The following is a 16,438-nucleotide window of genomic DNA, read 5'->3' on the forward strand; positions in this document are numbered from 1 at the left end:
CGAATCGAAAAAGTTGGTTAATTAACCGACTTCATACCGATGATAATAAATTTCTACTATTTCGATTAAGTCGGTTAATCATAGGCTTTTATATTGGGCCAAGCCTATTTTTATGGGCGAAAAGAAGTTATTTTAGGGTCCAAATGTGTTTTTTTTGGGCTAAACAAGTATTTATTATACATGTTTTTGGGCTAAACAAATAATGCAAAAAACGAAGGGTTAAATTCAGTTAAGTCGATTCGGTTAGAGTTGGTTAAGTCGGTTCGATGGCGGTCAGTAGGTGGCAATCAAATATTCTACCCAAAATCCTTCATCCTCCTATGCCAAAGAGAGTTGAGCTTAACTAAACTGAATTTGAGTCAGTTCACGAGTAGCTTTGTTCATTTGTAGCCTTTGGTTATATATAGACTCGATAATTTCTGCTAAATTGACAATATTTTTTTTTCTCATCAATCACATTGTGAATGACTTCATGTGACAAATTAAGACGGATCGCACTGGCAGCCTTCGCATCCATCTTTTCCCATTCATCATTGTCCATCTTCTCAATTTTTTTTGCTTTTCCCAATAACGCTTTGTAACCTCATTAGTGAATCAAAAGATCCTTCATCCTCCTACGCCAAAGAGAGAATTATCATTAAACTTATCCACTTCATATTTGGTGTTCGTCATATTTACCGTAATCGTCAAACTGAATATCGAATATGGTTTTGATACCACTAGTTAAGGAGAATGATACCTTGAAGAGTTTTAATTAAAGTAAGCCCATAATATAGCATCTTGAGATACTATTTGACCAAAAAGCTGTATTTGGATTTGGGTTCAACTATGTTATATTAATCACGCATATTTTCCTTCAAAAAAAAATTACGCATACTTATGACATATTTTCAATGTTGGATTCAAACATTTCTATACCCACACTTGTATACTCAACAATCTCCCATCATGTGTGAATTCATCACTACATTTCTAAACTCCCTCTCAAACAAAGTTATTTTTTTTTTCAATCAATCTTATGGGCCCTCTCCAATATCACTTGTTGGGCTATGTGGATTTGCCCGCACCACACGCATTTATCCCTACTTCATGAACTCTCATTTGTGCCTATGCCATGAACCCTTGCTCTTTACTCTAAAAACCCTTGTCAATCGTAGTTACAACTTACACCTTTATTCCTACTCAAAGAACTCTTGTACAAGCCCATGCTACGAACCTTTGCTCATCACTCTAGAAACCCTTTGTCCATTCTTGCACATTGCACCTTGTATATGTTTAATTATTTACTTTATTTGCCCAATGGAAACTATATATGCTTGCGTTTCATAATGCAATTGTTCTTTTGTTCTTAATTTCTTTTCGGTTTGTAAGAATTTGCCTGAAATTGTTGGGTTTGATGGTAGACACATATACTCAAGTTTAGATATGAAGTATAACCACGAGAATGCATCTTATTTACTAGTTAATTTTAAATTTGAGTCCAAATTTAAGTATTAAACCTCTAAAGAGTAATTTTCAATATCTTTTGCCAGCCTATGCCTGTAATTTGAAGGTGATTTTACAGCCGCAGCAAGGGCTAAAATATCGGAGAATAGTGGAGCATGTGGGAAATTTGCCAGCTTTTTTTTTTTTTTTTTAATACTAAAAAAAAGCTGACGTGGCTATTTTCTTGCCTCCCACGAAACACTGAGACTAAACCGTGCATGGGTGCGGCTCTTCTTCTTTATAAAGAAAGAAAGCCGAGGGAGCCTCCAAAACCGTAAACCCAGAACAACAATGGCCTCCGCCGGACGTCTTGTAGGCCCACCCGCCGCCCGAAAGACTGCCATATCTGCCACCAAAGATGCCGCCGTAGCCTCCCAAATTCACATCTGCAAACCACCGACCCACGATTATGCCCATGAATGGTACCCAAGAACACTGTTACCGCTGATGGGTCTGACGGAAAACTTCTCTCCGACATTTTTGTCATCCGGGAACCCCTGCCTCGACTTCTTTTTCCACGTGGTGCCCGATACCCCGCAGAAGGATCTGATCGAACGGCTGGAACTGGCGTGGGCGCACGATGCCCTGACCACTCTGAAACTGATCTTCAATCTGAGGGGTGTGAGAGGCACCGGGAAGTCCGACAAAGAAGGTTTCTACGTCTCGGCTCTTTGGCTCCACAGAGCCCACCCCAAAACCCTGGCTTTCAATGTCAAGGCCCTCGCCGATTTCGGGTACCTCAAGGACTTGCCCGAAATTCTCTATCGGCTTCTCGAAGGCAAAGAGGTCAGAAAGCTCGCAAAGGCAGACTGGGAGGGGAGGAAGCAGTATGGGAAAAGAATTTCGTGGGGAAGGAAAACATTTTTCAAGAAAACGAATTCCCAGAAATTTCACAGAGGAGGTGGCATAGGGAAGAGGAGGGTTCTTTATTGGGACGAGGAGAAGAAGGAGAAATTGAAGCACTTGGATAAGGAGGTTGCCAGGGCTTTGAGGAAAGAGTGGGAAATTTCGCAGGCTGTAAAGGCTTTGGATAGGTATAACGGCGACTCTGATTACCGGCTCCTTTTCGATTCCGTTTGCGATGTGTTTGCGGAGCTTCTGAGGTCTGATTTAGCGTTTTTGGGTGGCGGGGAGGTTCGTAAGATTAGTCTTGCGGCAAAATGGTGCCCGACGATCGATTCGTCGTACGACAAGTCGTTGTTGTTATGCGAAGGGATTGCGAGGCGCGTTTTCCCGAGAGAGTGCGAGAAAGAGTACGAGGAGATCGAGGATGCGCATTATGCGTACAGGGTCAGAGATAGATTGAGAAAACAAGTTCTTGTTCCGTTGCATAAGGCGTTGGAATTGCCGGAGGTGTATATGAGCGCCAATCGATGGAACTCGTTGCCGTATAACAGGGTGGCTTCGGTGGCGATGAAGACTTACAAGGGGCTGTTTGAGAAGCACGATGAGAGGAGGTTTTGGAAATATCTCGAGAAAGTGAAGACTGGGAAGGCGAAGATTGCCGCCGGGGCATTGCTTCCCCACGAGATTATCCGGTTCCTGAATGATGGGGATGGTGACGAGGTGGCAGAGCTTCAGTGGGAAAGAATGGTCGGCGATCTTGCCGTGAAAGGGAAGCTCACGAATTGCATTGCAGTTTGTGATGTTTCCGGGAGCATGGAAGGGACTCCGATGGAGGTCTGCGTGGCGCTGGGGCTGTTAGTTTCGGAGCTCAGTGAAGAGCCGTGGAAGGGGAAAGTGATCACCTTTAGTGAGAATCCCGAGCTTCACTTGATTGAAGGGGATTCTCTTCAGGCCAAGACTGAATTCATAAGCACAATGGATTGGGGTGCAAATACAGATTTTCAGGCAGTTTTTGACCAAATCTTGGGAGTTGCGGTGGAGGACAATTTGACAGAAGACCAGCTGATCAACAGAGTGTTTGTTTTCAGTGATATGGAATTTGATGAGGCGTATGGTTCGGATTCATGGGAAACGGATTACCAAGTTATACAGAGGAAGTTCCGGGAGAACGGATACAACAGGGTGCCGGAGATTGTGTTTTGGAACCTTCGGAACTCTTCCTCGACTCCGGTTGTCGCGAGTCAAAATGGGGTGGCGCTTGTGAGTGGGTTTTCCAAGAATATGTTGACTGTGTTCATGGAGAAAGGTGGGATCGTGAGTCCTGAGGGGGTGATGGGATTGGCAATCGCTGGTGAGGAGTACAGGAAACTAGTTGTACATGACTGATATGTCAACGTGATCAGAATTCTCTCTGTGCACAGCTTAATTATCTAATGGGAATGACACTAGCTACCTGACATTATTAGAACTAAGTACTGGGGTTATGGGAGGAATAATATTTTGTGTTATTATTTGTAATCTTTATTCTCTCAGCTTCTTTAATATTTAGATAAATAGATTTATGTTATTATTGAAAGACATACGAGTCTCCTTATCAAACTGATTTGAGAAGCATATTTGAATTCTTCTATAATTTTGTCTCTCATGATTGTACGAGGAATTATTAATGTTATTATTAGAAGCAGGTGGGATAATGGGTTATGGTTGATCAATTTAATTTTATTAGGAGGTTTATCCAAAAATATGGGATACACACGATAATAGGAATGATGGTGGCCGGTGGATCATATTTTAAATGTTAAGTTCTTAATTTTTTACTATCTACACTCTCATAACAGTTTCTCCATATTCTATTTTCTTCTTTAGTGAAGAATGTTTTGAAAACAATTGTCCAAAAGCCTTAAGCACACTTTTTTAACGAAAAAAACAACAAGAAATGGTTTTTTAATTGTTTTTGTTCTCGAAAATAAATCTCAAATACAAAAATAGAAACCGGTTTCTCAAACAAGCTCCTTGTTTTTGTGTTGGTTCTTTTTAGTCCTCCTTTAGAATTCTCTCTTTTCTTGAAAAATGCTTTTCTTGAAAATGCTTTTCAGTTTTCACAAATAAAGATGGATTGCTCCAATGTATCCGAACGATCTGTTGTTGGTAAATTTGCTCGGAGGAACATGTATTTTTTTTCCAAATTTTTTTTTTAGAATTTCTTTTAATTTTTGTACACTTTTCACCTGATAATTACATATAACAATTTAAAAAAACTTTACTTATCACCATTAATCTTTAATCACTTTTACAATCATACCCATAAAATTTTAAACAGTGTCAATTTAGTGTATAATATCCATCTTTCAAATTTTTTTTTTTCAATTTCACCTATCCGTTAGAATTTTTCGTTAAATCCTAATGGATGGGTGTCAAAATTCATAAAATACTCATTTTTTAAAGAAAAAAATTACAAAGATTTAGGCGTCGGTCAAGATTTAATGAAATTTACAAAAATACCCATGCTTGAATCTTTGAAATTTGTTTTTATATATATATATATATATATATATATATATATATATATTATTTAAAAAGAAATAGTATTTTAAAATTTTTGACAAGATTTAACGAAAAATTATAACGAATATGTAAAATTAAAAAAGAAAAAGAAAAAATTGACACTTTTTTTAAAATTTAAAGATATGATTACGAAAATAGTAAAATATTAGAGACGGTAAGTAAAGTTTTTCCTAACAATTTTATTGATTATGTTGAATAAAAATCCAGTTTATGAGATCGAAATGTTTGTGGATTTTGTTAAGCTTAGCCGATAGCTATTACTATGTGAAAAAGCACATGCAAACCCATTATTGGTAAAAGGAAATTTATACTAGAGATAGCTATATATAAAACACAGAAGATCGATGGCAGTCACACTGCTTTAAATTAGAAAAATTCGGGAAATGCTTAGCAGCTACAAGCAGAAGAACAGTACTAGTGCAGAATAACTAATGACTTGAGAAATCCTCACTAGTAATGCTTAATTAGATCGACAGAAGATGACACAATGAAGCTTAATGCATGAGTAGTGATAAACTCTTATTTCTATTGAGCTGATGGATAGGCGGCGCCGTTGATGCATGGCTTGTGGCGCGCGCAGACTAGCTGGGCGCCATTTTTAGTATGGGGTTGGAGGAGGCAGAACCTTCCGTGGTGGTTTTTGATGATCTTTGCCTTTTTCCAGTGGTGGGTGTCCCGGATAGTGACCATAAGGTGGCGATGGCTTGTGCTCTGGGTGTGGCTTCCCTGCCTTGGGAGTGGGAGGTTTGTACACCGGGGTTGATGGCTTGTCGCCAGGTGGCTTGTACTCTGGCGGAGAATTTCCGGTTTTGGGAGGTAGAGTACTTGGTGGCTTATGTTCGGGGCTTGGCTGCTCTACTTTAGGAGGTTGATAAACTGGGGTTGGTGGCTTGTGTTCTGTGGGTGGTTTGCTCACCGGAGGAGGCTTGTAAACAGGAGTTGGTGGAATGTGTTCTGTGGGTGGCTTGGTCACCGGAGGAGGATTGTAAGCAGGAGTTGGTGGCTTGTAAATCGGGGCCGGTGGCTGCTTCTGGTAATCGGCATTGGAGGGGGCAGCGAGAGCCACCACGGCAAGAAGCAACAGAACTAGGTGTGTATTAGACATCTTTGATAATTGGGTCGGGATGATTCAAAACTAGAGCAACGGCTCCCATTTTATAGTGATTTTGGGTCGTTCGTCGGCGGTGTAATTGGTGTGAAAGTCGTTCCTTCTACAAATTTTAGGTGAGAGTGGGGTCCGTTATGGGGCCCTTTGGGTTGAAAAGTTCAAAATTTGAGCAAATGGGTTAAAAGTACAGGGAATATTTTTTATTTTCTTTTATATAGATACCAAAGAAACAACAAACAAAACTTAGAAGACTTTAAATTTAAAAATAAAATAAAATAAAAATAGAAGGCTAAAGGGATTAGGAGTCTTGTGCCTACACGTAGGAGGGGATCATTAATTCCCACTTACAATAGGTATAGAGGGTAGGGAGGGTTGATGGGTTGAAAAATGCTAGAGAAGTAACTTTTTAATTTATTTTAAAACGTCTTTTTATATTAACATTACATTTTATTTTTTATTAATAAAAATAAAAAAGATAAATCAAGCTGTAATTTTTTTATTAAAAATACAGTACCATGTCAGCATAGAATGACCCCAGAAGGATACTAAAAGAAGCTCTAACATTTTTCTGATGGGAATGCGGTAAAAAAAAGATTAGGGTGTGTTTGGTAAAGATTGTTGAGTTTAATTTTTTTTTTTTTTTTAAAGTAGTAGTAAAAAGTGATTGATGTAATTTAAAGTAAAAAAAAAAAATTGTATGAAAAAGTGAAAATATTTTATATTGTAGTGAATTTTTTTATTTGAATAATAATAAAAATTTATTGATGTGATATAAAAAGTGAAAAAAGTTTAAATGTTTTGAAGTTGATTATTTTTTAGAAAAAATGAAAATAAAGGAGAGAATGTTGTGTTGCTTACCAAACACCCCATGTTGCACCTTAATGTATCACATGATGAGCATATAAGTCTGAGTAATTCTAAACGTCATACCCATGTCCCTCTTGTGTCCCTCTAAAAATGAGGTGACTTTTAAAATCACCATGTGAATTTTGATCAATCACAAGCTCAATGGTGATTTTAAAAGCCACCTCATTTTTAGAGGGACACAAGAGGGACATGGGTATGACGTGTAGCATTAATCTTGATAGCTTTCCAGGATGAGGAGGTTGAGATGAACTCAATCGTGACCAAAATTGTAACGACCCAAGGAAAAGCGCTAGCCACATTTGCGCTATCACCCCAAAAGGACTAGTCAATTTGAAGCTTCCTTAGAATCCATTATAAAGCCCAGTTTCACCTAGTAACTAGGCAATGTAGGACTTAGCACCCATGAATATTTATATAAACTACTCACTCTATGTAAACTATTCATCTCTTCCCAATATAGGACCGGGGTGTTACAAACTCCCCCCCTTAATCCCCTGACGTCCCCGTTAGGGCCATGTCATGCGATGCTCTAGTACCACATGACCTAGCGTTACTAGGTGGCTCTGATACCATTTGTAACAACCCAAGGAAAAGCGTTAGCCACATCTGCGCTATCACCCCAAAAGGACTAGTCAATTTGAAGCTTCCTTAGAATCCATTATAAAGCCCAGTTTCACCTAGTAACTAGGCAATGTGGGACTTAGCACCCATGAATATCTATATAAACTACTCAATCTATGTAAACTATTCATCTCTTCCCAATATGGGACCGGGGTGTTACAAAAATAATTTGAGCAAACGGGTTGAGTTAAAGGAATATTTGAGAGGGAACTATATACATAATTATTTCTTTTGGCTATGGGAAATTGCATGGTTATTATTGTATTCATAACCTCATTCAATTATAAATATTTCATTTTATTGTACAATTTTTATAAAGTGAAAAATAACAAAGATTTAGCCAATAAAAAGTTTTACTGTGTGGATGTAGGTAATAGGCCAAACCACCTTAATTTTGTGTCTATTTTCGTTGTTTTCATCACTTGAATTATATGATTTAACAACTAGTATTAAAAATACTGCTTACAAACTGATATACAAATCAAATTATATGTTTAATCATATATTTCACCACTTATGAATTATTACATATGGTTTAAATAGATATAAATTAAGGTGTTTGGTAATATATTTTAAGAGAAATTATTATACATCAATTTTTGGTCAATCTCCTATCATTCTCTTCTTGCATTGTTAATCTACCTTTAAATTAAATCTTAATTAAATAAATAAGTAAAAAAAAAAAAAATCAATGGTGAATTGACAATACCACGACAATGGAGAATAATGAAAGAATGACAAAAGAATATATTATTTGTGAAATCATAAATTAAGGAAAAGTTTTAATTGGGATTTCTTGACCTAGCCTATAAATACATCAGCCTTTGATTCGCTTGAACAAATATAACCGTAGGTAATTTCTAAATCTTTTTCACCGCGTATTCTAGTATATTATTATTATTTCATGTGCTATATTCAACTCGTACTAAAAGTTGTAGTAATCTTAGCAACACCCTTTGGCTCTTTGTTTATTTTATATAGTCAACTATTTGTCTTCCTACTAGATCTTAGCTTGTTTATTTAATTTGATTAATTTAAACATTTTCTTAATTTCAAAAAGTGTGGCATTTTTTTCAAAGTTAAAATTCTTTATTAGCAAATGTCAATCTGCACATGGACCATATCAAATGCATGATTGTGGGTATAATCAGAAGAGTCGGTGAAAAAAAAAAAAAAGTAAAAAAAAGTCGGTGGCCGGAAATTTTATGATTTTATTGCTTAATTTGGTTAATTAGGATTTGAGCATGGACCAAACACATGACCTTTTTGAAGATTTTGCACTGCTTTTTATGGTTGAAAATTTGTTTCTTGATTTCTCAGGCATGTGTGCTGGTGGACAAACAGCTAGGCATGGCATCCATGTGTCCACACTTGGACAAAATTAGCTGGATGATTTAGGGTTCCTTCCAACATTATTTTAATTCAATTTATTAAATTTGAAAATAATGAATAGACTCCAAACTAATCACAACCAAATAATTAATCAAATATGTAAAGCATTTAATACAAATATTTGGTTACGAAGTAGAAACTCTTTGAACTTAAAGAGAAAAACCACTCCGAGACAGCCAAATTTATAAAATCAATTAAGTACGAAGAATCAACGAATTACAAGATGTTTATTCTCACAAAACCTTTGCAGTCGTCATACTCTTAAATTATAACAAGTGACCCACTTGTCTGCTTCTCTCCCAGGACTTCTGAAGAGTTCATCTTCTTGATCTTCCTTAACCAGAACTCTGGTTGGCTTCAATTGTTCAAGGTTAATGGTTGAACTAAACACTCTAAGAAAGATACAACATAAATCAATCCAAGTCTAAAACCCTTTATTAGCACACAGAATTTCATAGTAGAATTCTTAATATACTTCTACCTAAAAACCTCTTTAAATAGGCTTTAAAAACCATAATACAAGTCATGAATGAATTTTTAGGCAGCGGTGTCCAGATATGTTATTACTATGTCTGGATGCAAAGAAGAAAGTAAACTTTATGTAATAACGGTTCGGACAAAAGAACCATCTGTCCAGACACATAAAGAGAATCGATCTTTCTGTAAGTCTTGTCCGGACACGACTTCTGGATGTTCGGATACATCAAGAAATATGAATCTTTTGTAAATCCTGTCCGGACACGACTTCTGAATGTTCAGACACATCAAGAAATATGGACTTTTTGCAAGTCCTGTCCGGACACGGCTTCTGGCTCTACGGACAGAAGAAAACCCGTGTCCGAATAGGAGAAAACTCTAAAAGCATTTTGAGATCGTTCTTCTCAAAAATAAATAAACATTTGTCACATGAATATAGCCAAGAAATAAAACTAACAAAATTGATATTTATCTTTTTAAATACACGTGAGAATCATATATGTTGGTTTAATAAACTAAATTGAAGAAAGTTATTTCAACCCGGTTTAAAGGATTTTAGGAATGGTGAAAAACATGAGCTCGACTTAAGGATCGTTAGACAATTGCAGAAGCCAAATAAATAAAATAAATAAGAAAAAAAAAAAAATGAAAAACTTGTCTTGTAAAACTGAAATAGGGGAATTTTTTTTTCTGTATGTACGTGCATGGTAAATTTTCTTTTCCTTTATTTTTTTTTCTTTAATTTTATTTATTTATTTATTTTATTTTATTTTTTTATTGTCAAACTGCTTGAATCCATTGTTTTAGTTGGTATAATTAGCTGTACCATTGACATTCTAAAATATTCTAAGGTTATTTATAGTAATCTTAATAACCTAAACCTCTTGTCTTTTAGCATTTGCAGAACGACGCAATGGATGAGGTCTATATTAATTATTTAATTCGATTAGTTTAGAATATAGTTATTCAGATTATGTTTGTCGGTGAATATTTTCCTTGGAATATGAAGTGCATTAGTTTTCATTCAAAGTGGTTCAACCGACTTGGTATAATATTAAATTAACATGTTTTTAGAGCACGTGCTCAATCTAAAAACATATATCAATTTTAATAAACTGAAAAATTAGAAATGGTTTTATTAAGCAAACCAAGCGTTCGTTTAACTTATTTGGCAAATCTTTCAATGTAGACCATTCACATCTGGCTCAGCAAATTTACTCTCTACTTTAACTAAAAAAAATTCACGTCTCTCTTTTACAATCACTTACTTTTTCAAAGCAATTACATTTGACTCTTTATTTAGCTATCTTCTTTTACTATTTTATTTAAATATTCATCCTCAATGATTTCTTTATTCTTTCTTTGAGAAGAGTAAGAATGTTAGAGATTTTTTTTAATGTTTTTTTTTTTTTTTTTCACATTTAATGAGTGAACATTGCTAGCCAAATTATAGCAGCTCAATCATTGTTTAAAAAGAAAAGAAAAAAACATCTAAGAGTTTGGCATCTCATTGCCTATTCCATTTGATCTACCAAACTTATGAAGAATAAATCATTTCCGAAATATAAATAAATAATACTAATCATAAAATCAAATACAAGAAGAAAGAGGAGATATTGTTACACACTCTGCCTTATTAATTATTGTTCAGAGTATCTTCACATGTAGTTAGGTAACAGTCTTCAATTGTGAGTAGATGACAATCTTCAACTGTAGCTTAGACTATTGATCTCCTGAAATACTCTAACAATTACAAATATCAAATCCAATGAGAAATTAGGATACCTCTCTCAAAAGCAATATCCACTACTGCTTTTTAATGGAGATTGTCCAGAGAAGATTTGAATCAGATCGCACTGTTATTTTTTCTTCTTTGACAATATTTGATGTGCTTACTAGACCACCAAAACTCATTTCCGTGTTATCTGGAATAGACAGTACAGATTCACAGTGCATCAGACGCGAGTAGCAAATCACATAATCACAGAGGAAAGGAATTTTAAAAATAATAATAATGAAGTGAAAAACCAATAAGTGAGAAATTAATGTGTTCACCACAAGCTATCTGTGTAAGTGGACGAGTCATGGACAGTGGATTCAATTAGTAAAGGACTTAACACAATTACTATGCGCCTACTCAAAAAAGAAGACCAGGCTAATTATGCATCAGAGGATTTCACAACACAAATCATCATGCACTACCGGTATAAAGGGGCATGCCATCAACTCATCGGACAGATACTCACAGTAATTTTATTGTTCATATTACTAGCAATTCGGGTGGCAATTGTGAGAGAGCCTTTATGAAATCCATCTGGCCGAGTGGGTGACTGGGCAGTCCAACTTTATTTGGACAGGTAAGTCCCACATGGGCTCTCTCCCAACTGTTTCCAACATTGCTAGTAATTTGAACAAAAAATTGCAAGAGATCCCGATCCCGAGTCATCCCAACATAAATGAGGCATGTCAGCCAACGCCCCCTTCTTGATCATAAGTCAAAACATGTCTTTATGCAAGATGTGAAAGTGCACTAATTGGTGATCAGAACATCAAAGCCAGAGTTCTTTCCATTAAAGCTTGGTAAATGAAATAAACAACTCAAACAGTATTTTGTGATCGTAATACACTTACCAAGATTCCACTCGAGTCCGGTGGTTGTAGTGCTTCTGGATGGCGTCCCAATTGGAATGAGTCCACAATGCGGACCCTCAACAGAGGGTTGAATATGGATCTCATGATGATGAGTTCTTGGAAGAAGGTGAATGAGACAGTCATCAGATAAAAGAATTATTCGCGTGCTTGAAAAGCTGCATAAAACATTGATGTTTCCAATCTCGTGGTCAAACCGACCACCAAGTGCTCCAGCGACAAGAATGCATAGCTGGAATTAAATCAAGAATAAACAAGAATTACAATGCCGAACTGAGCATGCATGCTGGTGACTAACTCAGTTGCAGAGCATCTGACACAATAAATTTGTACTAACCAGTTCCTAATCAGAAGGCACAAGAAAAATGAAAATGGTTCCACAATTGAAATTTTAGTATACACTGACAGATTAAAGATAACACGAGCAGAACAAATTTTGCAAAAAAGAGCTTCTATGATGACCATATCTAACTTACGTTTGACTTATCGATGTTTGGTGTGACGTCGCGTATATATGCTATGCATTTATGTAGATCTGTGGTGTCCTGATCATGAGATTCATCCACTATCTCAGTTCCCTGAATTCAGTGAACAAATATAGACATCCTGAGAATGGCTCCAAAGCACTACATATGTTAAAACAAAAAGGCAATAACACCATAATAACATATACTGCACAGAAGAACTCGTCAGGTAGAATACATATATCATGGGTCACCACAGATCATCTTTGTGAAGGTTTTATCCAGGTCACAAGTTCCAAAATCGAACAGAAATGCCACAACAGTATCAGTTGAAGAGTTTTTGCAGGGAGTAAAGAAAGCAAGTTACCAGGTTTGAATAAAAGTCCAGTACATCTTTTCGGACAGAATCCATGTCACCTTTGATAACTTCTGGCTTGTACCTGGCACAAATGTCAAAAGTTAGTGTTATTTAGCACACCGGCATTAGTTTAGAAACCATGTTTCCAAGAACTAAACTAAGAACCCACCATCTCTATGGCTTTCAAAATAAGATAATGCATTAGTATAATACACACAAAGCTCTATCTTGTGGCGTATAAAAGTTGGTGACTTTTAATTTCTTATGAGCCCATACGATGGATTTATTAAGTTCTTTCCAATAACCACGTGGCTTCAGATTCCCACAATGCCACTCAGTGGGTTTAAGACTAGAGGAGCAAAATTGGTATAGTTTGTTAAAATTAGCACACAACACCGCCTATGAGCTCTTCCTCAAATGGCACTTCTTCCCCCCATAAGAATGAGATGGAGGGTGAGGTTCCGGGTCCAAAAAGCTAAGTACAGGTATAAATTTCAAATAATTAAAATAAAATAAAATAACACCTAATGACTAGAATATCTGTTTTTTTGACTGTCCCATCACCAAGAGCATCAGGGAACACTAGCAAAAAAAAAAAAAACCCCACATATCGGCTAAAAGAAATAGATTGAAATATAAAGGTACATACGTACAGAACCAGGTAATACAGCATAAAAATATTTCCAGCTTTTATGCAGCAACTTCGGTTACCATAAGCAGGATGCTTCTTCTTCTTCTTCTTCTTTTTTCTTTTTTCTTTTTTCTTTTTCTTTTTTTTTTTTGACGCAGTGGGTGGGGGGGAGGATTCATGATACTATGTCTGAAAACTGAGAGCCAAAACATGAGCCCTAACTTCTTATAGCTACCATCAATTAAACAAGGAAGCCCTTTGAGCAGTTCATGCCACACTGCTCCAAACAATTGGCACCATGCGACTAAGAATAAAGCAACAAAAGCCACAAAAATTGCTTGACGTTTTCAAGTCCAGATATTCCCTGGTGGTAGTAGTAGCATGTATCCTTTTACACACTTCAGCACTTGCCAATGACTTCAAATTGGTAGTAATTTCCAGTGCCTCTTTAAACCTATTCAAAGTGTTCTTTAAGACAGATGGAATTTTCATGGAACTCTTACTTACACCCGAAATACTGTCACTCTCAGTCTTTCCTTCTTAATTTCGTGCCATCAATGACAACAGCCACCACAGAACTATCACTCGGCAAATGATATTTGTACACACTTTGTACATACACTCACATTTGGTGTGGGACCCATCTCACATGCATGGGTCTCACACCAAATGTGAGTGTGTGTACTAATAACACATCTCTTATCACTCACATGTTCCAAAATCGACCAGAACTATTCCTAAAGAAGAAAAGTTCTCAAAGTTGTAATTCCTACACTATAAATTACATGTTGGATCTAAATGCGACTTCTAAAATTACTTAATGTTAGAATATTTAATTTAATGATTAAATTCACCGTTTCTTGTTAATTTAAATTTTTAGGATAAATAGTGATTTAATATGGTACCAAGACAACTGTTTGAGTTCAAAACCTGTTAGCTCGGCTTCAATTTTAATTAAATATTTGATGTGGTTTTCTTATCAAAGGAGATTTGAGCCGCACTTGACTTTAAAATATTAAATGAGTTATTAAATTCACTTTCCTACTAAAAGCTTTTTGTCTGATTTAACACTTAAAAATACTTGATTGCAATTTTCTAAACCTCATGTAGTTTTCAAGTACTAAACTAATTAGCACAAGATAAATAGAAGCAGAATTTGTAACACCCCGGTCCCATATTGGGAAGAGATGAATAGCTCACATAAAGTGAATGATTTATAAAGGATACTCATGAGTGCTAAGTCCCACATTGCCTAGTTACTAGGTGAAACTGGACTTTATAAGAGATTCTAAGAAAGCTACAAATTGACTAGTCCTTTTAGGATGATAGCGCAGATGTGGCTAGCGCTTTTTCCTGAGTCGTTACAAATGGTATCAAAGCCACCTAGTAACACCGTCAAGTCATGTGGTACTGGAGCACTACATGACATGGCCCTGACAAAGACATCAGGGGTTTAAGGGGGAAAGTTTGTAACACCCCGGTCCCATATTGGGAAGAGATGAATAACTCACATTTGCGCTATCACCCCAAAAAGACTAGTCAATTTGGAGCTTTCCTAGAATCTCTTATAAAGCTAAGTTTCACCTATTAACTAGGCAATGTGGGACTTAGCACCCATGAATATCTTTATAAACCACTCACTCTATGTGAGCTATTCATCTCTTCCCAATATGGGACTGAGGTGTTACAAACTCTCCCCCTTAAACCCCTGACGTCATCGTCAGAGCCACGTCATGCAGTGCTCCAGTACTACATGACCTGGCGTTACTAGGTAGCTTTGATACTATTTGTAACGACCCAGGAAAAAGAGCTAGCTACATCTGCGCTATCACCCCAAAAGAACTAATCAATTTGGAATTTTCATAAAATCCCTTATAAAGCCTAGTTTCACCTAGTAAGTAGGCAATGTAGGACTTAGCACCCATGAATATCTTTATAAACCACTCACTCTATGTGAGCTATTCATCTCTTCCCAATATGGGACTGGGTGTTACAAACTCCCCCCTTAAACCTCTGACTTCCTCGTCTCGTCAGGGCCACGCAATGCAATGCAATGCTTCGTTACCACATGACCTGGCGTTACAACCTGGTTTTGATACCATTTATAACGACTTAAGGAAAAGCGCTAGCCACATCTGCGCTATCACCCCAAAAAGACTACTCAATTTGGAACTTTTCTAGAATTTTTTATAAAACTCAGTTTCACCTACTAACTAGTTAATGTGGGACTTATCACCCATAAATATCTTTATAAACTACTCACTCTATATAAACTAGTCATCTTTTCTCATTATGGGACCGGAGTGTTACAGAATTTGAGGCATATCATCAAGAACACTGAATTATATCAATAAAATAATTTCCCAACAAAAAGAAATAATACAGTAAAATTTTAAAAAATAAAAAGCAAAACCTGTTTCGAACATCGGAAGGGTCTTCATGAGGAAAAAACAGAGGCATTTCATCGTACACGCGGTTCGCGCCGCCATCAGCGCAGAGATGGAGGTGTGCTGCTCTAAACAAACGCATGCACGCACCGGATTATTTCTCAGAACTTCAAAATTGCCAATGGAAACCCCAACAAAGCCAAAAAAAAAAGAAAAAAAAAAAAGAAAAGAAAACAACGCAAAACAGAGAGCGAAGGGTGCAGGATAAGTACCGTACTCCCACAGCAGAGGAGTGAATCTCGGGAGGGGTTGGTTAAGCAGGACCAGTGCGTACGTTAGCGAGGGGCGGTGGTCGGGCGGGATAGTGGGCAAAAGGAAGGCCGACGAATGGGACATAAGCTCCATCGCTAACGTGCGCCTTTACGGAACAAAAACTAATTCCAGAGAGAGAGAGAGAGAGAGCGCAGACCTCAGCTTCTCTGTTTAGAGCTATTTATTCCTGCAATGGAGGGAAGAGAATGACTTATCATGATTAGTCAAAGTACCTATTTTGCCCACAAAATCTATTTTCAATTATGCATTTTATAA

At 36.7% G+C, this 16,438-nt stretch overlaps 3 protein-coding genes across 4 annotated transcripts; 1 reads left to right on the forward strand and 2 right to left on the reverse strand.

Moving 5' to 3' along the window:
- The first annotated feature begins 1,746 nt into the window (after window positions 1–1,746).
- On the forward strand, window positions 1,747–3,856 carry LOC133852206 (uncharacterized). Its single transcript, XM_062288908.1, has one exon. The coding sequence runs from the start codon at window positions 1,777–1,779 to the stop codon at window positions 3,715–3,717; it is 1,941 nt and encodes a 646-aa protein (XP_062144892.1). The 5' UTR covers window positions 1,747–1,776; the 3' UTR covers window positions 3,718–3,856.
- A 1,638-nt stretch (window positions 3,857–5,494) lies between these two features.
- Window positions 5,495–6,001, reverse strand: LOC133851512 (proline-rich 33 kDa extensin-related protein-like). The gene has a single exon (XM_062287957.1). The coding sequence runs from the start codon at window positions 5,999–6,001 to the stop codon at window positions 5,495–5,497; it is 507 nt and encodes a 168-aa protein (XP_062143941.1).
- Window positions 6,002–10,915: 4,914 nt separating this feature from the next.
- LOC133851037 (thiamine pyrophosphokinase 1) lies at window positions 10,916–16,359 on the reverse strand. 2 transcript variants are annotated; one of them, XM_062287331.1, is made up of 6 exons: window positions 16,123–16,359; window positions 15,877–15,973; window positions 12,842–12,914; window positions 12,487–12,588; window positions 11,993–12,242; window positions 10,916–11,286 (listed from the first exon to the last, which is right to left on the reverse strand). In XM_062287331.1, the coding sequence occupies exons 1-6, from the start codon at window positions 16,253–16,255 to the stop codon at window positions 11,168–11,170; spliced, it is 774 nt and encodes a 257-aa protein (XP_062143315.1). In that variant the 5' UTR covers window positions 16,256–16,359; the 3' UTR covers window positions 10,916–11,167. The 2 variants fall into 2 exon arrangements, with proteins under 2 accessions (XP_062143315.1, XP_062143316.1); XM_062287332.1 differs by having other exon boundaries at window positions 15,877–15,978; window positions 16,123–16,261.
- Between the last annotated feature and the right edge of the window lie 79 nt (window positions 16,360–16,438).

This window comes from Alnus glutinosa, chromosome 12 (genome assembly GCF_958979055.1).
Source record: "Alnus glutinosa chromosome 12, dhAlnGlut1.1, whole genome shotgun sequence".
NCBI classification, from domain to species: Eukaryota; Viridiplantae; Streptophyta; class Magnoliopsida; order Fagales; family Betulaceae; genus Alnus; species Alnus glutinosa.